At 47.0% G+C, this 22,467-nt stretch overlaps 1 protein-coding gene across 1 annotated transcript; it reads right to left on the bottom strand.

The window, feature by feature from the left end:
• Positions 1 to 535: 535 nt before the first annotated feature.
• LOC310702457 (uncharacterized protein) lies at positions 536 to 20,152 on the bottom strand. Its single transcript, XM_083493935.1, has 4 exons — positions 19,996 to 20,152; positions 14,754 to 15,815; positions 4,645 to 5,031; positions 536 to 950 (listed from the first exon to the last, which is right to left on the bottom strand). The coding sequence occupies exons 1-4, from the start codon at positions 19,996 to 19,998 to the stop codon at positions 768 to 770; spliced, it is 1,635 nt and encodes a 544-aa protein (XP_083350061.1). The 5' UTR covers positions 19,999 to 20,152; the 3' UTR covers positions 536 to 767.
• Between the last annotated feature and the right edge of the window lie 2,315 nt (positions 20,153 to 22,467).

Here is a 22,467-nt window from a genome sequence, read left to right as displayed (position 1 = left end):
GCAAGACAAAAAACTCGCTAGACGAAAGGTTTTTTTGTTCGCGATTTGCCTCGCAAGACGAATTCCCCTATGGGCTTGCTTCGCAAGACGAAAACGTCTTGCGACTTTGTTAAACCGTTTAAACCGTGCTTCGCAAGACGAAAAATTCGCTAGACGGCAAAAATTGCGGAACGAATTAATTTCGTCTTGCGGGGCACCACTGTATTGACAAGCTGGACCATGTGCAAAGGAGCACTGCAAACCAACTTAGCACCTGCAGCTTTGTCCAGTCTCTTTGCCTCCCTGTCAGGAATCTGTTTACTTCCTCCATTTACAGACTTTTAGGCTTCAAATGATATAAAAATGGGGTCATTTTTTTAAAAAATGAAAACCATATTTGTGGACCCTTTAGGAAGTTAGTGAACTTCTTGGGGAAGAAGAAGGTAGAGGTAAGGATCCCCACTCCATGCGATGCTAAGCAAATTCAGCAACGAGAATTTTTTTAACTCTGTTATTAAAAATAATTTATTAAAACTCAATTAAAAGTACATCAGGGTGCTTCGTCTGCATGCTTTATTGTGTCGCACATGTGTGTAAAGTGGGGGCAGAGAAAGATTGACAGAACTGGGGTTTTTTGGGTTTTTTTGCGGTGCATGGGATAGGCTTACATTTTGTGCATGTGTTGTGGGTATTGGCAACAGGGCTGCAAAGAGGAAGATTGCATTAAATAAAGTCTGTGAAAATGCTGGTTCTGGGTACATTGCCGGGGTCCTGTATGCCTAAGACTCTTACTTCCAGAATATTTTAATGGCACATATGAGGATGACACCGATGGCGAACATCTCGTGCTTCTTAATGAAGAAGAACACCAGTTCCTTCGCTATGTAGATGACGTGTATGAAGATGAAGCAATACAGGAACAAGGTGAACTGGTCCTGAGGTAAAAGGAAATGATGGCTTCCCCCAGAAGGCTGTGGAGAGAGCAAAGGGAAAAGGTGTGAAGTTCCAGTCATGTTGCTGCAGGTCACCAAAAGGCTCGCAGAACAAAGATGCACTCTCTTTTTCCTTTGCAAGCGCCAGTAATTCCCACATTACGCTTCCATAGTGAAACCCTCCTGCGCTGTTTATTGGAGGATGGATGGTGGCTAACAGATTGAGGTTGAATCCTGACGACAGAAGTACTGGTTTTGGGGGACAGGAGGCGGGTGGGTGTGGAGGACTCCCTGGTCCTGAATGGGGTAACTGTGCCCCTGAAGGACCAAGTGTGCAGCCTGGGAGTCATTTTGGACTCATGGACTCCATGAGTTTTTGGACTCCATGGAGGCGCAGGTCAATTCTGAGTCCAGGGCAGCTGTTTACCAGCTCCATCTGGTACGCAGGCTGAGACCCTACCTGACTGCAGACTGTCTTGCCAGAGTGGCACATGCTCTGGTTATCTCCTGCTTGGACTACCGCAATGCACTCTGTGTGGGGCTACCTTTGAAGGTGACCCGGAAACTACAACTAATCCAGAATGCGTCAGCTAGACTGGTGACTGGGAGCGGCTGCCGAGACCACATAACACCGGTCTTGAAAGACCTACATTGGCTTCCAGTACGTTTCCGAGCACAATTCAAAGTTTTGGTGCTGACCTTTAAAGCCCTAAACAGCCTCGGTCCAGTATATCTGAAGGAGCGTCTCCACCCCCATCATTCTACCCAGACACTGAGAGAGTCTTCTGGCGGTTCCCTCACTGCGAGAAGCCAAGTTACGGGGAACCAGGCAGAGGGCCTGCTCGGTAGTGGCACCCGCCCTGTGGAACGCCCTCCCACCAGATGTCAAAGAGAACAACAACTACCAGACTTTTAAGACAACATCTGAAGGCAGCCCTGTTTAGGGAAGCTTTTAATGTTTGATCCATTACTGTATTTTAATATTGTGTTGGAAGCCACCCAGAGTGGCTGGGGAAACCCAGCCAGATGGGCAGGGTATAAATAATAAATAAATTATTATTATTATGATGCCTCAGCCAGCCGCCTGACTTGCAGAAATTATCCCAGTAGCAGAACGTGCTCTCTATGGCTGCAGATTTTGGGTTTATGTTCAATGTAGTTTGCATTATATTCTGATTCATAGTTTCCGAGCTGAATCCACTTGCCAAGTCTCCACTGCAACACATCCTTCTCTTTGCCCTGCATCTAGTTCTTCCCCGATAGCACAATCCTCGTTCTGAATCCTTCACGCTATGCATTAAAGCCTATTCAGTGCACATTGGAAGCACAAGGCTTCCCGCAATGAATCCTGGGGACTGCAGTCCCCTCTCAAAGAACCATCATTTCCAGTGCCCTTATCAAACTACAGTTCCCATGATCCTTTGGGGGAAGTCGTGGTCTTGGAATGGCTAGTGTGGATCTGAGTTCTCCTGTCTTCACATACGGACCTCAAGTCAACACCCAGTCCATGCTGTTGGAAGTGGGTGGGACAAATTGCCTTCACCAGGTGACGCAACTGTTTCCTACTCATTCTGAACCATTTGCCTGTAATTGTCTTAACAAAAGATGAAACTGGCATGCCTGGGTCCTGACCATGAGGAAACCTTTTCCAGTCATTCTGGTTTCCAGCCTCTTTCACAGGAATGGGACACCTATGTCCTCCAGGAACATTGCATAATGATCAATGTCTTCTGCTCTCAGGAAGAAATTAACCATTATCTGCCTTCAGTCCCTGAGCAGTATTACAAATTACTCTTCCCGAGAGCTTACCAAGCCAACAATGTCTTTCCATCTGTTCATGTTCAGAGCACTTCTCTACTTGATTATTTCAAGGGTGGCCCCTTTCACCAGCTGAGTCATTTGATATTACAGTGGTACCTCGGGTTAAGTACTTAATTCGTTCTGGAGGTCCGTTCTTAACCTGAAGCACCACTTTAGCTAATGGGGCCTCCTGCTGCCGCCGCGCCACCGGAGCACAATTTCTGTTCTCATCCTGAAGCAAAGTTCTTAACCTGAAGCACTATTTCTGGGTTAGCGGAGTCTGTAACCTGTATGTAACCTGAAGCGTATGTAACCTGAAGTGTATGTAACCTGAAGCATATGTAACCTGAGGTACCACTGTAGTCAGGTTGGCAAAGTTTTAATTATATTAAGCCACTGGCAGTGGCCTTGTGAGCTGACAAACAGGAAATGCACCAGCCTCTGTGGGGTTTTTTTGGGGTGTGGGGGTGGGCAGTGACTTTATTCTTATTTGCTTGTTTTTGGATTGTGGAGGGCAGTAGCCAAAATCATTCCTGCTCTATCTGCTGGCCAACCAAGTGGCTCCGTTTTCCTGTAGTTTCTCAGTTCTCAAACTGAATTGGGAACTTGTGGTGAGTAACTCGAGTCTTTGAGGAATTCAAACTCTGGAAGCAGCAGCGGGAGAAAGAAGCTACTAAGGGTCAAATTTACATGTTGCATGAGATCCGTCACTGGAATTATCTCTCAAAAACCGAAACTAGCGAGTTGCCAGCAGCAGAGAAGGATGCTAAACACTCTCCCTTTTCTTGATCAAACTATCCCCCCCCCCCCCGTTTCCCCTGGGAAGGAAAAATGCTACAAATACAGCAAAGAGCAGCCTTGGGAGGGAATTTTGATCAGGAAAAGACCTCAGGGGAGGAGAAAGAAATCCTTCCAGGCTGCTGTGAGCAATTTTGCATCCTACCCCCTCACACTGGCTGCCTTTCAGGTTTTTGGGGTTGTTGTTTCTTAAAGTGTCGAGAGATTATGGTCCCTTTGCGAAATGCAACTTCTTCAGAACTGCCAGGTGAGCCCTGTTCCTGGCTGTGGAAGTAGGGTAGAGGCTCAAAAGAGGATAGGGCTGTGGCACCTTTATATAGAAAAGGAAACCCCAACAGGGGTTAGTAAAGGTAAAGGGACCCCTGACCATTAGGTCCAGTTGTGGACAACTCTGGGGTTGCAGCGCTCATCTCCCTTTATTGGCTGAAGGAACCGGCGTACAGCTTCCGGGTCATGTGGCCAGCATGACTGAGCCGTTTCTGGAGAACCACAGCAGCACACGGAAACGCCGTTTACCTTCCCACCGGAGTGGTACCTATTTATCTACTTGCACTTTGGTGTGCTTTCAAACTGCTAGGTCGGCAGGAGCAGGGACCGAGCAATGGGAGCTCACCCCGTCGTGGGGATTCGAACCGCCAACCTTCTGATCAGCAAGCCCTAGGCTCTGTGTTTCAACCCACAGCGCCACCCTATGCCCTTCAGAGGACATAGCTATTAAATGCACTGAAAGCTCTGCACTGCTTTGTACCTGCCACAAAAAATACAACAAAGAAATGGTAAAAAAAGGGATTTTTGAAAAAACACACTACAGTGGTACCTCGGGTTAAGTACTTAATTCGTTCCGGAGGTCCGTACTTAACCTGAAACTGTTCTTAACCTGAAGCACCACTTTAGCTAATGGGGCCTCCTGCTGCCTCCGCACCGCCGGAGCACAATTTCTGTTCTTATCCTGAAGCAAAGTTCTTAACCTGAAGCACTATTTCTGGGTTAGCGGAGTCTAACCTGAAGTGTCTGTAACCTGAAGCGTATGTAACCCGAGGTACCACTGTACAGAAAATGCAAGTTGGATTGTGGCCTATATCTTTTCTCCTGTCTTCTTCCTCTGCTTTTCTCACCTCCACCTGCCAGCCCTTACCTGTGCCGTTGACAGTGCTTGCTGGCGCATGGCTTCCATCTTCTCCTCATGCTGCCGCTGCTTCTCCTTGTCTTCGTAGCGGTACCTGGTCATAGTGAGCTCCATGTCTAGGCGCATCTTCTCCAGCTGAGTCGCCAGGGCGCGGGCCTGCTTGTTGCTTGGCTGCTCCATCTGGACCCAGGTGTCCATCTCCCCCTCCGTGTTGGCCAGGCGCAGGTTCTCCAGCTCCACCTGCGGCTTCATCCTCAGCTGTGTCTCTTCGTCTCGGATGTCCAGGGGGTCCGTCACATCGTTAGGGGTGCAGGGCGGCTCGGTCAGGTCGTCGGGGGCCGATGTTGGCTCAGTCACATTGTCGGCAGCAGACGAGACATTTTCAGGGTTGTCCTCCTAGCACGGAAAGGGTATCTAACCTGCTTTTGATGTCACAAGCCCATCACCTTCCTCCCCCATTTCCCAAGAACAAAATTGCAATTTGTTCTTCATTTTTGCTTTGAAATAAAAACAAGTGGGTATATAAAATATAAACGAATAAACACACAATATAGCGCTTTAAATGTTTTTTTTAAAAGCAAGCAGCTCTCACGAAGCATCGCGGGAAAGGCTGGACTAATGACTTAACCAGAGTTTGTTTTTCTGGTACCTACACTTTTCATGCTAATCTTTAAGCTGGCAGGTCGCCAGGCTCACTGCATGGGTGAAGAACTAACCGTGACTTCTTTTTAAATGCTCCATCTTCACCCTTTGCCACTTTTGAAATTGGGGTTTGAACTCACAACTTGCTCAGCTTGGAAATTGTACCTAAGTTGGCTAACAGGCTGCATACTGAAAAGCAATTTAGGCAGCTGACACAAAACAACCTATATCCCCTCACCGCAAGAGAAAAATGGGGGAGTATACAACTTCTTATTGCACATTTATCATGATGCTCTAGAAGTGATGGTTCTATGCAAGCCCACTTTCAATACCAATTGTGCCTGCAAAAGTTTTGGGGTGGCTGTGACGGACAGGCCGTGGGTCTGCCTCCTGGCATCCCAAGGACCAGTGAGAGCTGGCGGGACCAATAGTTAATCAGCAGAGAGTCAAATCCTAGAAGGGCCTGAAGGAGGTGTTGCTGGTTAGAACAGTGACAGCCATTCTAGATCCACCTGAGACTTGGTTTGATAAAGAGTGCTGTTTAAAATTTTCTGTATAAAGAGGGTGTATCTTTAAGTTTTGTGCCTCACATGGGAAACCATCAAGCATTAAACAGGCAGACAGTTTTGTTCCCTCCTCACACTTTGAAACTCTAGGTGGGACGTGAGTAGACACTGGGAAGCTTCACAGAACTATAATGCTGTTGGTAAACACAGGCGGTACCATAAAATAGTTAATTATAGACTTCTGTTGTGTGAATATGGGCTGCTGGTGGCGGCTTTATCTATTAAAACTCCCATAATATTGGTCACACTACCCAGCACTCATCTTCAGTGAGGGTGTCTGTTACAATGGTGACACAACTTATTTTCCAATCCGTGAACATCCCACAATTTCCTGCTGAAATCCCATAGTTGGTTGTTGTTTTTTTAACACCCAAAAGAGTGCTGGTTTATTTTTGTCCCATTTTTATTGCATTGTAGCACTCGCAGACATCAATAATGTGGTAGCACTGGAGAAGCGTTGCAGAACAAACCAAAGCAGGATAAATCCATCACTAGTCCACTACTCTTGTGCCCAGAATGCACCGACAATAAAACACCAGTGTGGCTGGGCCTCTTCTTAAAACTGAGTAGCTCTCATTGCGGTCAGTACTTGGGTAGAAGGCTCCTTCAGAGCCCTGTCCAAAAAGCTCTGACCTTCCTGAAGGAAGAGCAAGACAAAGGATAATGGAGGAACAACCATTCTTACCATAAGCGACTGAAGCTCAAGGCAGTAGGCGTGTGAATAACAGGGCTGCACACCACACTAGGCAGCCTTTCGTTTCACTAGGCTCTCACTGTCCCATGATGCACTTCTGTAACCCGCCACCCCAGACAATACAAAAAGCAAAGCCAGACTTAACAGAGCCAACTGCCAAACTGATGTCATAGATGCCTCACTGTGACATCACAGCCCACCGGTTGCTACGACTGGCTCAGTAGTAGAGAACCTGATTTTCATACTCTGAATGCTGAGCAAATGGCAAAAGGAAGTGGGTTTTAGCTTAAAAGCCTCTTTTATAGTGCCTATTGTAATGCTGGGCTGCATCTACACAGCTATGAAAAACGTTCTGAAATTGCTTTTAAAAACCTCTTTTTAAAGCACACAATGTAAAATTTCATAAAGTTCCAATTTCAGCTCTACAGCGCCATCTGGTGTCACAGTTTTCTAACACATAACTTTTGGTTTTCTTTTTTTTACTAATGTAGCTGAGTCCCAGATTGGTATATAAATATGGCGGCTGTGTCTGCAAAATACCCTAATATTTATATGGTGGAGGTTTTGTGTTCCGTCTTATCCTTCTTTTCTATCATCCCAACCTATCATCCCAGTGATAAAAATGAGCAGGCCTATTGGATTGCCACCATAAACTATAACTTTTCACCATTTCAAAAAAAATATAGATCTGTTACCTGATTAAAGGAATCTTATTCGATTAACTGTGTAAGTTTTAATTGTATATGAATAAAAACAATAGTTCTAGCGCAACATGCACTTCTCCACCCCCCCCCACCCTAGCCCACAAGATGATGCATGCGTTCAGTTGTTTTATACTTATTTAAAGCACTTTAATCTTGCTATTCGGAAAAGAAAAACTCCCAGAATAGCTTCCAGATCTCCATGATAGGGTGGTCCCTGCCCTCAGACTTGCAATCTTTTGTGAGCCCTTCCATCTTAGCTCAGGTAATATATACTGTATGTATAAATAATTCCATATATCCTAAAGACATGTAACCATGGGAAGCTGCCTTTTACTCATACTACTACTACTGCTAATAATTTATTATTTATACCCTGCCCATCTGGCTGGGTTTCCCCAGCCACTCTGAGTGGCTTCCAGCAAAATATTAAAATAAAATAATTAATCAAATATTAAAAGCTTCTCTAAACAGGGCTGCCTTCAGGTGTCTTCTAAAAGTCAGATAGTTATTTATCTCTTTGACATCTGGTAGGAGGGCGTTCCACAGGGTGGGCGCCACTACCGAGAAGGCCCTCTTCCTGGTTCCCTGTAACTTCGCTTCTCGCAGTGAGGGAACCGACAGAAGGCCCTTGGTGCTTGAGCTCTGTGTCAGGGCTAAACGATGGGGGTGGAAATGCTCCTTCTGGTATACTGGGCCGAGGCCGTTTAGGGCTTTAAAGGTCAGCACAATTGGTCCATCCAATTCTGTTTTGTCTTCCCAGGCTGCCGGTTGAGGCACTCCAGGCTTCTAGGCAAAGTTCTCCCAGTCCTATGTGGAGATGTCAGGGATTGAATGTGGGACCTTCCACATGGGACCTTCCACCACTGAGCCCCAGCCTTTCCCCTAGTTTTGCCACACAACTATCTTTAACTCAGGGACACAGGTGGCGCTGTGGGTTAAACCACAGAGCCTAGGGCTTGCCGATCAGAAGGTCGGCGGTTCAAATCCCTGCGACGGGGTGAGCTCCCGTTGCTCGGTCCCAGCTCCTGCCAACCTAGCAGTTCGAAAGCACGTCAAGGTGCAAGTAGATAAATAGGTACCGCTCCAGAGGGAAGGTAAACGGCGTTTCCGTGTGCTGCTCTGGTTCGCCAGAAGCGGCTTGGTCATGCTGGCCACATGACCCAGAAGCTGTACGCCGGCTCCCTCGGCCACTAAAGCGAGATGAGCGCCGCAACCCCAGAGTCGGTCACGACTGGACCTAATGGGCAGGGGTACCTTTACCTTTTCATCTTTAACTCACACATGAGTATGCTTGATAGCACAGGAAGGTGCCACTGAAAAAAAGAATATCTGATGGGGGTTCCTCAGATTGGGTACGGTTGTGTTCCTGTGGTCTGAAAGCTGAGAGCAACTGGCTGTTGGGTTATGTGTTTCCTCCTCCTCATTGAAAAAGTTGGCCACCAACCCACATATCTTTTGGAACAATGGCCACCGCTTCCTATTTCTGATCCAATTCTCCTCCCCTCGTTGCCTTTGTGATCTGCGGGCACAAAGCAGCCAGCTGTATGTGTAACGGACAGTCTGTGTCTTGAATGGAGTTGTTGCCTTATTCATTCACAACAGACCAGGCAGCCAGGAGGACAACAAGCCCCTTTGTCAGGAGATCTAGCCAAAGGCATGCTGACCGTCTCCACTGACTTCATATTTATCTGGTCTCCTCTTCTCCTCTTCTGCAAGTTAAACAATGTGATGCTTTGTCTCCGAGTTGTGAGCGAGCAACTTTTCCTTCCCTCGCTGGAACTTCGGCGAACTACTTATTTATTTATCCGCCCCAATTAAACCGTGCACGTCTCGCCAAAGAATGAATGAGAAAATGTTATTGAACGGTGAATGCTGGAAGGGAGACTCTCTGTCTCTCTGTGTGGCCTGTTTTAAAGGACTGTGAGTGCAGACAGGTGGAGTTCCATTTCTCCTTTTTAAATCATTTTTTAAAAAAGCCTTGAAAAATATGTTTGCAGGATTACTAGAGACAGTTGTGGAGAGGGAGAAGAGTGTTTACTGAGGAGCTTAGGAATTTGCCTTATACTAAATAAGACCATTGGTCCATCTTGGCCAGTATTTTCAACACTGGCTGGCAGCTGCTCTCCATGGTTTCTAGCCCCACAATCTCTCTCTCTCTCTCTCTCTCTCTCTCTCTCTCTCTCTCTCTCTCTCACACACACACACACACACACACACACAAACACACAGAGAGAGAGAGAGAGAGAGAGAGAGAGAGAGAGAGAGAGAGAGAGAGAACGATTCCCCTATGGAAACAGATGCATATATTTAATTCTTACTAACTCCACCCAAGTTTCACCTCCCATTTTCTTAAACCTTTTTATATATACAGTATATAAATGAAATTTTCTAAAAGCAATGACAAGCCCCTCTCCAACAGCCTTTATGTGTCCTGACTGCGTAAAAGGCAAAAAAAACCTCCGTAATCTCAGCAGAAGAACGCAATGACCGCTCCCCGCTTAAACGGGGGGCGCCCTTTGCATGGACGCGTGCAGCCCCTAGATCTGGAGCGGCTCCTACAGCATAGGCTTGGCTTTGCCTTCCCTCAGGTGGGATACCTGGAGGTCTCTGCCTACCTCAGTCAGCTGTCCAATCCCACCTGGGGGAAGCGTTGCCAAGGAGACCAGGCCAGGTAGGGGAGGGATTACCTGCCCACACAATAGAGGGAGGATCTTACCTAGGAATCCTCACTTGGCTCCAGAGCTTCTCCCACCCTACCCACCCTTAGTTAATGTCTTATTTTGCAGGTTAACTTTTCTTCACAGGTTTTGCAGGTTAACTTTTCTTCACAGGTATGCGGGCGCTGCTACGTTAAGGTCGCTGTTAAAGGGCCGGAAAGGAATTTCCCTGCATTGGCAGGTTTCACCTTTCCCGTAGCAAAACGTCACAACTTTGGCGGTATCAGGCCTTGGGCGGAATCCTTTTGTCCATCTTCCTCTTGCGGCGGCGATACCAGGGTTCCCCGTTAAAGGGGTTTTCTGAAGGGAGTCTTTGGCCGTACACTGAAAGGTCGTCATTGCTCTCTCCTGCGGCGGCGGCGTTACGGGGGCGGCCATCTCTGCTTGAACATATGTTCTCCAGAGCTGGCCCATCCCCCCCCCCACACTGGATAACCCTGATGCTCCCTAGGTCCCCGGCTGGGGACCGGGGAGGGAGAACGCCCAATGCCTGAGCCAAGGTCTACCCACATTTGAAATTTAATAAAGTTGTGGCCAATTTAATCCCATAGCACGTTGTCTTGAGTCGTTATTCCACGTGACGGGGGGACCGTGCAGGATCTGGGGACTCCGCCTGTCCACGCAATTAGCTGATCCACAGTTGAACCACAAGCTCTGCCTTGAAGCTTTTCGAAGCCTGAAACTTCAACATCCAGCTGCATCTGGAAACTGCATGCATGCGCTTGCAAAAAACATGGGCTACGTCTTGCATACAGTATTTACAAGTGACCTAGACTTCGGAGACATCTCCTGCATTACTTTTATTTTCTTGCTTGAGGAGCAGCTGGGCGTCATCTGGAAGTGGTGTATATGACCTTTGGGTTGAGTTCGGCTGAAATCTACTGGGCAAAATTGCAATGGGGGGTGGGGCACCTTTTTACAGTGGTACCTCAGGTTGCATACGCTTCAGGTTACATACGCTTCAGGTTACAGACTCCGCTAACCCAGAAATAGTACCTCAGGTTAAGAACTTTGCTTCAGGATGAGAACAGAAATCGTGCTCTGGCGGCACGGCAGCAGCAGGAGGCCCCATTAGCTAAAGTGGTGCTTCAGGTTAAGAACAGTTTCAGGTTAAGAACAGACCTCCGGAACGAATTAAGTACTTAACCCGAGGTACCACTGTACTTGATCAACATGTTGGGAACAGATTAATCTAACAGAGTGATTAACTAAACTGGAGCCCAAAGTACATATTGTTAGGGGTAGGGGTAGGATATGAACAGGCTGTGACTGCAATCCCCTATATACTTACCTGGGATGGGAGTAAGCCCTATTGAATATGGTGGGATTTCATTTCCATGAAAGCATGTACTGTTAAATAAACAGCAACCCGATTCTCCATTATGGCAGAGATAGAGAGCCTCAATTCAAAGTGCTGGTTTTGATTGATAAAGCCATACGTGGCTCAGGATTGCAGTACTTCAAGGACCACGTCTCCTGACATGAACTGACCCAGCACCTGTGATAATAATATGAGGCCCTTCTTTGTGGGCTCAGTCGATGGGAGGTTCAGAAGGTGGCAGCACAGGAACAGGCCTTTTCCACGGTGGCCCCCTACTTATGGAATGCTCTCCGCAAGGAGGTACACCTGGCACCATCTTTATCTAGCTAGGCAAACTCTTCTCTCTGTATCCAAACTTCTGGCCCTTACTTTATAGCTCTGTTGCTGTATTCTTAGACTTCTATTTTTGCTCGTAATTGGTTTTTAATGCAAGTCGTTTTGGTGGCTGTGTGAGAAAAACGACTAACAAATAAAAATTAAAATAACCACCCATCAGATGTTGTTGGACCACAGCTCCCATCATCCCATCATCATAAACGGCCTCGGCCCAGTATACCTGAAGGAGCGTCTCCACCCCCATCGTCCAGCTCTGAGGGCCTTCTGGCGGTTCCCTCACTGCGAGAAGCAAAGCTACAGGGAACCAGGCAGAGGGCCTTCTTGGTAATGGCGCCCGCCCTGTGGAACGCCCTCCCATCAGATGTCAAAGAGATAAACAACTACCTGACATTTAGAAGACATCTGAAGTTAGCCCTGTTTAGGGAAGTTTTTAATGTGTGACATTTTAATGTATTTTTAATCTTTGTTGGAAGCTGCCCAAAGTGGCTGGGGAAACCCAGCCAGATGGGTAGGGTACAAATAAATTATTATTATTATTATTATTATTATTATTATTATTATTATTATTATATCGCTGAACATGGGTAATGCTGGCTGGGGCTGATGGGAGTTGGAGCCAAACAACATCTGGAGGGCCAAAGGCTCCCCATCACTGGATTATGACACCTCCTGACCCAGACGAGCTCAAATAATATTCATACAGTCCGGCAGAGCCTGTATCACTTCTGCAGCACAGTTGTGGTACTAAGTACATGCCAAAAGCACCTGTAGACTCTCCGTTAAACTCCCAGAGCTCAACCTTGAGCTGGGAGATGAACCAGGACTTGAGACTAATGGTCTAACACATCTATCTTCTCAGGGCTGGCCCTAGGAGAAATACCACCCTTGGGAGGAAATGCTTTCAGCACCTCTGTTCCCTGCCTCCCATGGTCAGTTTCACAGTGTTGCCAAGTGGCATGGCTTGCTCAGGACAGCAAAACCTAGTGTCCTACTGTTCTCAGGCTTCCCTAGAAATGTTCACAAAAAGGACCCCAAACAGGCATGCTGAGTTGGGCCCAACACTGGAGGGTCTGTCGCGCATGCATGATGTCACACGTGCGACGTCCTGGTCCCCCCCCCCATTGGGCCATGCCTGACGGGATGTGCAGGTGCCTGCCGAGACGCTCTGGCGATCGTGGCAGGGGGCACAGAGGGTGCGACCAGTGGCGTAGCGTGGGGGGTGCAGGGGGGGCCGGGCGCACCGGGCGCAACATCTGGGGGTTAGGGTTAGGGGGCGCAAATCCACGTGTTAGGGGGCGCAAATCCACGGGTTAGGAGGCGCAAATTACTTGCCTTGCCCCGGGTGCTGACAACCCACGCTACACCACTGGGTGCGACAGCACATGCCTAGGGGCTGTGGCGGGGTTGCAGCACTGTCAATATTGGGGGGGGGTGTCAGTCCCCTGCCATGAAATATTGAGGGGGCATAAGCCCTTCCTGCCCCCTATAGCCAGCGCCCCGACCCAAAGTTAGCTCTCAGTAAGTTTGCTCTAGCTCACAGCAGGCAATACACTCAGCAAACATCAAGTCACCAAGCTCAGTCCGGTTCTCTCTTCGGTGTGGCCCTTGGCACAAGCTCCCAACTCGCCTGCCCATAAAACCAGACCTGTATTTGCTCAATTGACTCTATGCAAGTACTGTCAACCCCCAATTTGCACAGGGATTGCATTCCAGGTCGTCGCGCACATCGTTGGAGCAGACATAAGTCTGCCTACCCCACTCTGTTCTGCCCCTGTCCCCATTCTGCCCTCTTCTGGGTCCAAAAACGGCAAGCACATGTACGGCTCATGCTTTGAGCCCGTGCAAAATAGTCGTTCCCTGTACGCACTTCATGGTGGAAAACATAAGGCAGAGAGTCTAGCGTGTTTTATCAAAGTATAATATACTACAGGCAATGCAGAGCAGAGGTTCAAAGTTATAAGGGAGAGACATTCTGTGTGTATTCGCTGATAGTCCCGACTATGGAAGGAAGGAAGCCAATAGACAGGGCACAGGTTCCTCATTCAGACTGTGGAAGAAAGAAAAAGAATTGCATGAACAGGATTCGGAAGACAGAGAGTCAAACCTAGTCCCTTTCAAATTCCCATTCAAGGGTTAAACCCGCCAATGCCCAAGGCCAGTGACCAGCAGTGAAATAGCAATAAGCCTAGAAACATTCAGGAGCCCCAATGGAATGATGTCACCCATAAAATGATGACTCCTGTGCTGATAAGATCACAGGTATCTGATGGTGTTTTTGATGTTTTAACATAGGCCCTACAGCAGGGGTAGGAACCCCGAGTTCCTCCAAATGTTGCCCAACTACCCCGGAACAGAAAAATGTAAACTTGGAAGGCAGTACCATCAAACTACCTCCAACACTCATTATCTCATCTTCCCATTTTCTCTCATTTCTGTGGTGTGTGTGGGATTATAGTTAATTTTTAAAATCAGTACTATATACTACCATTTGCCAATAAGGTCTGAGGGCAGCGTGCATCTATAAAAATATAAAAGCAATGCCATAAAATACAGGTCAAATTATAGTAAAAACCAGAGGAAAAGGCTGCGTTAACCGGAGACCCATCCAGATGTCTTTTTTTTATTGCACATTCGTGATGATTTGTGCTCATGATGCTATTGGGATGGTCACACAGACCCTGCGTTCAATACTGTTTGTGTCTACAAAAATTTCCAAGCAGTCGCATTGGTTCATTTCGAATTAGTGCCGATCCCTCAGCTTCCTGCTCACGTCCCATAACTTTTTTATATAGTGCAAGCGTTCTGCTTTATTTCTGTCTGGCTTTTGTCATGCTATAGTCCCTCCAGACTGAAATAAAGTGGCGGCACTGTGGGAACATCAGAAAACAAACTAGAGCAGGATAAAACCCATCACTTGGGAGCTGCCACTGTGTCAATAACTTGTTGTGGAATCCGCCTGCAATAAAGCACCCATCTGGAGGAGCCTGTATTTGTCAAAGGACATTGTTTGGATTTTACAATCCTCCCCACAAGAGCAGGTAAGAGGCAAAAGGGTCTCTGCGTACAAGAGGGCTAGAAAAAGGCTTGACACCCGGTATGACCACAACCTCCCTTCTTCCCTCCCGGTATCCCCTTTACCTCCTTGGGTGGCGCCTGCTGCTGACGCAGCTGCTCCATCTTCTCCTCATGCTGCCGCTGCCTCTCGTTCTCTTCGTGCTCGTATTTGAGCCTCGTCAGCTCAAACTCCATCCTCCTCTTTTCCAGCTCGGTCTCGATGGCTAAGTCCAATCTGCTGCTTGACCACTCCGACTCTGCTCCACTCACCACAATGCGGGGCACCTGCAGACCCAGGTGCTCTGTCACCTCTTCAGTCTTCTGTTCTGGTGGCACTGGCGGCCTTCCTGTCTCCAGCATCTTCTCCAGTGGCTGTTCAGGCTTTGGGCCTTCCTGTTGCCCACTAGGCTCAGAGTGGGGCTTCTTTTCAGTCACATCTGGCAAGTAGACTTCCATGGCCAGCTGCAGCTCTATCCTCATCTTCCCCACCTCACCAAAGGTCTCAGAAAACGACTCGGCTGCGGCTTCTGCCTTGCTCCCCGTCGCCTTTGGGCCCAGCACTCGGATATTTCCTTGCCGCAGGCGCAGCTTCTCCATGGTTTCCTCGTGCTGCCGCTGCTTCTCCTTTTCCTCGTACATTTTCCGCTCGTGCTGCCGCTGCCGCTCGTTCTCCTCGGAGATTTGCTTCAGCTTGGCCAGCTCAAATTCCATGCGCATCTTCTCCAGCTCAATTTCTGTGATGGGGTCCAACTTGCTCCCCAGCTGCTCCTCGTCCCCTTGGCCAGGTGTTCTGCACGGCAAGTGCTGGCGTATGTTCTCCATCTTCTCCTCGTGTTGCCGCTGCTTGTCGTTCTCCTCGTGCTGGCGCTTCAGAAGGGTCAGCTCAAAGTCTAAGCGCATCTTCTCCATTTCGCTATCGGCTCCCTGGGTCTGCTTGGCGTTCTTCTGCTCCTGCTCCTTGGCTCCTTGGCCGTCCTTCTCCTCTCTGTGCTCATCCTTCTCCTCTTTGGCAACTGCGTCTAATGGCAGAGGGCTGCTGGCGGCTTCTAGCTGCCTTCTGGTCTCTAACAGTGTTCGTTGGTCTCCATTAGCGAGCACGTCAGTCACAATAGCAGGGATGGCTGGGGACCCTGAGCTGTTGGCATCCTGAAACACATTGCAGGTAGGGAAGTCACACATGCATTTCTGAGAAGACGTCATCAACAAATATCACATCAGGGGGCAGGAAAGTTAAGGGGAAAATTCAACTGGTTTTAATGCATGAGTGTCAGGCTTTGGGGAATCAGCCTCCTCCCCTGTGGCCATAAATGAGCAGATCAAACAAAAAGGAATTTTTACCAGTTTCTTTATTAAACACAGCAAAGGACAAAAGAAAGTGTCTACCCAGAATGGTGGTGCTCACAATTAAGGCTTACACTCCCTCCATCCCTATTAATCTACGTAACTCCTATGTTTTGTAATCTGAGTTTGTACCCTCTGCATTTTCTGTTCTGAGGCTTTCTGAGCTCTTCTTGACCTTGAGAAGAGTGGATAAATGCTGTCCAATGACTATGAATCTGTTAACCCTCTCTCTTCCAGTGTTTCTTCTCCTAGCTGTTCCCCATCCAGTATTTCCCAGCTTCTGCCTTCTGAACTGTGCCCCTCTGCAAACCACTGTTCCAAATCTATACTGTCTTCCTGCTCCTGGGAAGATTCAGGAGCAGGAGCAGGAGCAGGTGGAGGGTATGACTTCCACCATTTCTCCTCAGTGCAGCGCTCCTTAGCACGGTCCGTGACAGCGTGGCCAAAATGGCTGTGTTGCACAAAAGGGCCCCACTCCAAAGCAACTTGGAGCAGGGCTCTTAGTTTGGGTTGCCCCTGTTATGTGGAACAGCATCCCCGTCCAAATATGAAGGCACCCACTATCTTCACTTTCCCAAATGCTCCAACTTTTTCTGAACAAAATCCGGGACACCCACACCTACCATGCTGCCCCCCCGCCACCTCTCAAAGCTCATGCTATTTGTCCTCACCCTCCTGACACTCATCACTTGCTTGCACCACTCCTATTTTAGTATATGTGCTGCTGATGAATTTATTTGACCCTATCTACATCGAGTCTGACACGACTAAACGACTATACAACAACAACAACATCTACATCAGGCTATGTTCTATCTTTGTTACCAAACTCCGAGTATAATTGCACACTGTATTAATTGACATTGTTTTTTGATATATTAGTGGCCATGTGATGATTTTAGCTTATGAATTTTGTTTAATGTCTTGATTTTTATATTGGGGTACTTTTATAGCTCTGTTTAGAGTACGTAATGTTTTGATAATATAAATGTTTTAACTCTTTTGTATGAATCCAGTATATTTTCTTTTAATTGTTGAATGATTCTTGTGCGCATTGTGGCAGCCTTTGGCTATGTGCGATAAAACTGACTGACTGACTGCTTGCGCCACTCACCCTCGCTCTTGATGCTCTTGCCCAGCGCTCTGGCATTCAGCAGAGTCGCGCCAGATCACTGGACAGGAAGGCGCTTTGGCGTGACTCTGCTGACAATCGCGAGAGTGAGTGTCTCTTTGACTGAAAAACAGGACATTCTGAGATTGAAACAGAAGTCAGGATTGGCTTTTGGATACAGGTTGTCCCACTAAAAATGGGACAGCTGGCTTTCCAGAAACAATGGAAGATATTTTTCTCCTAACAAGCTTTCACAGCTGAATAGATGGGACTCTGCCATGAGTGTCTACTTCATACTGAAAGACGTATATTGGCTCCCAGTACGTTTCCAAGCATAAGTCAAAGTGTTGGTGCTGACCTTTAAAGCCCCAAATGGCCTCAGTCCTGTATATCTGAAGGAGCGTCTCCACCCCCATCATTCTGCCCAGACACTGAGGTCCAGCGCCGAGGGCCTTCTGACAGTTCCCTCACTGCAAGAAGTGAGGTAACAGGGAACCAGGCAGAGGGCCTTCTCGGTAGTGGCACCCTCCCATCAGATCTCAAGGAAATAAACTACTATCTGACTTTTAGAAGATATCTGAAGACAGCCCTGTATAGGGAAGTTTTTAAATGTTTCATTATGTTTCTCTATATGTTGGAAGCCACCCAGAGTGGCTGGGGTAAAAATATATTATTATCATTAATTTTTATCTGCTGTTATTTTTATGTTGTTTTCAGCTGTCCCCCCACCCCAGCCCGGCTGTATTGTATTTTGCACATTACCTTGAGACATGTGCCAAAATTTTGTTGTCTCGAGAGGGATGCGAAAGTGTGTCAGAATAGTGAAATGGCATGGGAAGTTTAGATGGCATGGAAAGATAAGGCAAATTCATGGAGAATAAGCTATTGATGGCTAGATGGCTATGGGTCATGACAGTCTTCCAGGGACGGCTATTGACCTCATATCCTGCTTGAAGCCTTCCAGAGGTTGACCACTGTTGGAAACAGGATGCTAGATTAGCTAGGCCTCTGGTCTGATCCAGCAGAGATTTTATCTTCTTAGCTTAGGTGGGTATATTTTTGGTCCAATGAAGGACAAGATAGGAAGCGGAAGAGGAGGCGGCGCAGAGGAAGATAAGGGGATTGCATATTGTAATGGGAATTGGGGTTGCTTGTGCGTAAACCGCAAACTGCTCCAAGCTGGTTATATAGCTAAACCTTTCCCTGGCTGGACAGCCCTTACAACGCGACTGTCTCAGTCACTGGCAGAATCCGTCAGTGGGCGTTTCCTAAATTTCTTCCAACATAAAAGTTCCTTGACTCCAAGTCTCCTCCTAGATTCTCTGTGCGGAAGCCTTCTGCGCAGCGTAGGCATAGGCGCCGACTCCATGGGGCCTGAGGGGGCTCGAGCCCCCTCAAAAAATTTTTTGGGGGGGCTCAGCCCCCCCAATAATCTCGGGCGCCCTTCCAGCAGAGCGCCGCCGCCGTCCCCCACCTCCTCCCCACCTGCTCCCTCGCCAGCCAGCCAGCCAGCCGCGCGCCCTAGTCGGAGAGCCCCGGCCGTCCCCCGCGAGATTAGGGAATCCCCGGGGGCGGGGGCTCCTGCCTCGCTGCTTCGCAGCACCACCGCCACTGCCAAGGCACTGCCGGGGGGAATTTCCTTCCTCCTGGCCCCCGCGAGAACAGGGGAATCCCGACTGGCCACACCTCCCAGCCAGCCGATTGGCTGGCTGGGGGGCGTGGCTTGCCCTATGTAGGGCCGGAGCCACTTTATTTGCATATTCATGAGCTTATTTATTATTCATGAGCTTTCCCGGGCCCCCCCAATATTTTTTATAAGTCCGCGTCCCTGAGCGTAGGCGTACCAAGCTGAGGTCCTGTGCTCTCCCCGCTGATCTCACTGGAAGAGTCTTGGAGCCTTCCCTCCGCAGTACTCTCAGCCTCCCCTTTCTTCCTGGTGTTACCTTGATTTCCTTCCCCAGCGGAAGCTCTCTTTCTCTCCTTGCTTGTTCCCTCCCCTGCATCATTAGGGAGCCTTACCTCTCCTCTTGGCTCTGATGGCAGTTCCCTGACACATATCAACAGAGTAAAAAAATCACCAAATGTCAAGAAGATCAAGGAACAAGAGAAGGCCAATTGACTTCTAATCCAATCCTGCTACAATGCAGGAATCTCAACTCGAGCATCCATGACAGATGGCTATCCAACCTCTGCCTAAAAACCTGCAAGGAAGGAGAGTCCACAACCTCCTGAGGGAGTCTGTCCCACTGTTGAGCAGCTCTTAACTGTCATAAAGTTATTTCTGATGTTTAGTCGGATTCTCCTTTCTTGTAAGTTGAAGCCACTACTTTGGATCCTACCCTCTGGAGCAGGAGAAAACAAGCTTGCTCCATCTTCCACGTGACAGTTCTTTCAATATTTGAAGATGGCTGTATAAATTGTTCAAACAAACAAACAAACAAACTGCATCAGCTTTATTGAGTGTGTTTCTAGGGTGCATGGAGATAAAATACTCTGTTTTTCATTTCACCTTTATTTCTTTATAATGCTAATATCCCACCTTTCCTCCACAAAGCTTAAGGTGGTATTCATTGTTCCCCATCATTCATATATATATATATATATATATATATATATATATATATATATATCCTCTCAGCAACTCTGTGGCATAGGTTAAGCTGACAGAAAGTGACTGGCCTGTTAGGCTCACTTTGCGAGCGAGAGACCCAGGTTCAAACCGCCCCTAGTTCTCAGCCTAGCCTACTACACAGGGTTGTTGTGAGGATAAAATGCAGGAGGGAGACAAAAATAATTGTATGATGCTTGGGAAGGAAGGTGAGATATAAATGAAAGAAAAAGAAAAGAAAAAGGAATGAGAGTGACGGATCTTACCATGGCGAAACTGGGTCCAGGGAGACAAGAATCTTAACCACGGCACATGCAGAGATATAATTTCCCCCTCAATCGGACACCAGCTGCCCCACTTTGCAAAACCAGGCCATGCAAATCCACATTCCAGGCCAACTGCCGTGATGACGTCACGAGATTCCGCACTCGGCTTCTTCCTCACCCTCCCAAGCGACTCCGGCAAGAAACACATTCAGCTGCTAACAATTTGGCCCAGGGTTCCTTCAGCTGCTCATTAGTAGAGCATGTGGGCGAATCTGGTCAATTTCAGTTTCAGTTTCTCACTTTTTCCCCAGTCTCAGGGCCTGTTCTCCACATTTGCTTTTTATTATTATTACATAATTTTAAATTAATTTTCAATTACAAAAATCCAATATGCACCATATTATATTACCACCAAATAGCAATACCAACTCAAATACAAATCAATTACATAGCAAATTATAAATTTTGGGTGGCTTCCCACGTGCTGTACTTCAAAGACTTATTCCCTTTAATTCTGCCTCCAGACTGTTGCGCAAACCAAATACAATCCATTCTTGATAAATTCCCTTATACCACAACTACAATAATTAACTTCAATTCGCATTAACACATATAATAATTTGTAAATTCCACATTTCCATGTCAGTTTGCAAATTCTTTAAATAAAAAAAAAGCTCTTGTGAAAATTTGTTGGCAATTTTGTGTGCATTATAATTATTATGTCTACCTCTCAAAAGTGAAACGGAAAGCAACTTACACACACACACACACACACAAGCCTGCTAAAAAATAAAGATCTAAAGATATGGGTCTATATGGGTCTATTTTTGCTCAGCACTTGAAAGGAAATAGTGATGATACCAAGCAGGCTTCTCTGTACACATTTTTTGCAAGCAATTTCCCTTAATATAATATTTTGTTGTATATTTTCCCTAATATGTGCATTTTGATGTACACTTTGTCCTAGCACATGTGGTTTTGCACACATTATTTGACTGTAGAACCAAACTGCAAAACTCAGAGACATGAGCATTTGGAAGGGTTTGTTTTGGTTCAGGTTCTGTTTCAAGAAGTGTGAATTGGGCTGATTCGTCTTTGAATGAGAACTCAATTGATTTTCTCTCCCAGACCCATAAAAGCCCCCAGGCTGAATCCCTAGTGCATCTCTTGCTTAAAAGGCCATGGAGGAAATCCCTTCGTGAGACCCCGGGGAGCTGCTGTCCATCTCAAGTCTGCTGGGCTAGAGGAGACCAATGGTCTCATTTCACATGAAGCAGCAAACCTAAGTTTTTTTAGCGGATCCTGAGACCCTCTGTTGGAAACCTGATGCAAAGCGAGGTGACCTTTTCAACATCTTTGAGAAGATGTAAGCAGCCATGCAAGCTCAGAACACTTTGCCAAGTTAGTCTAGGGTTGCCCTCTTGTCTTCTAGCACTTCAACCTGTGCCTTTTTAAGAGCAGTGTGATCAGCAAACGCTCACAAGTTACCATTCTTCTCTGCTTGAGAAGCTTCACTTGCAGCATTTGTAGGTCAGACTTCTCATATTCATACACATACACACACACACACACACACACACACACACACACACACACTGGTACCTTGGGTTACAGATGCTTCATGTTACAGATGCTTCAGGTTACAGACTCCGCTAACCCAGAAATAGTACCTCAAGTTAAGAACTTTGCTTCAGGATGAGAACAAAAATCACACAGCAGCGGCGCGGCAGCAGCAGCAGGACGCCCCATTAACCATGTGCTTCAGGTTAAGAACCACATCTGAAGATTTTATAGTCTTTATCACTTAATATGCATTTCATTAGTTTCACTATTACTTTAAATAGTCCAACACTAATAATTCTCTTCAAACTTTTCTCTGCAATATTTCACATAATCCTCCTTACAAAACTACTTGCAATCCTACTAGCGTAATCTGTTGATTACAATTGCTTTTCAAATAATTCACATATTTACTCCAGTCCTCTGAGAATCTCTGATCCCGCAGGTTTTGAATCCTTCCAGTTAATTTATCTAATTCTGCATAGTCCATTAATTTCGTCTGCCATTCTTCTTTTGTCAGTAGTTCTTCTTGTTTCCATTTCTGTGCCAATAATACTCTTGTTGCCGTTGTTGCATATAAAAGCAATTTATTATTGTTAATATCCTCCCCTACAATGCCAAGTAGAAATGCTTCTGGTTTTTGTTATAAATGTATATTTCAACATCTTTTTCATCTCATATATCATTTCCCAGAAGCTTTTCCCTTTCTTACATTCCCATCACATGTGATAAAAAGATCCTTCTTTTTCTTTACAAGGTCAGCCTTCTCTTTGTCTCTGCACGGGAGAGCCAGTGTGGTGTAGTGGTTAAGAGCGGCAGACTCGTAATCTGGTGAACTGGGTTTGCGTCCCCGCTCCTCCACATGCAGCTGCTGGGTGACCTTGGCTAGTCACACTTCTCTGAAGTCTCTCA

This window comes from Podarcis liolepis, assembly GCF_965112155.1.
Source record: "Podarcis liolepis genome assembly, chromosome: 3".
Lineage (NCBI taxonomy): Eukaryota > Metazoa > Chordata > Lepidosauria > Squamata > Lacertidae > Podarcis > Podarcis liolepis.
Note: the sequence above shows the minus strand (reverse complement) of the source record. Positions and strands in the feature narration are given on the sequence as shown.

Bases quoted from the DNA above. Each gene is read 5' to 3' on its own strand.
- LOC310702457 (XM_083493935.1), bottom strand. The intron at 5,032-14,753 runs GTAAAGGGGATA...TTTCCGTGCTAG, and splicing joins AGCAGGCGCCACCCAAGGAG to GAGGACAACCCTGAAAATGT. The intron at 951-4,644 runs GTAAGGGCTGGC...CTCTCTCCACAG, and splicing joins AAGCACTGTCAACGGCACAG to CCTTCTGGGGGAAGCCATCA.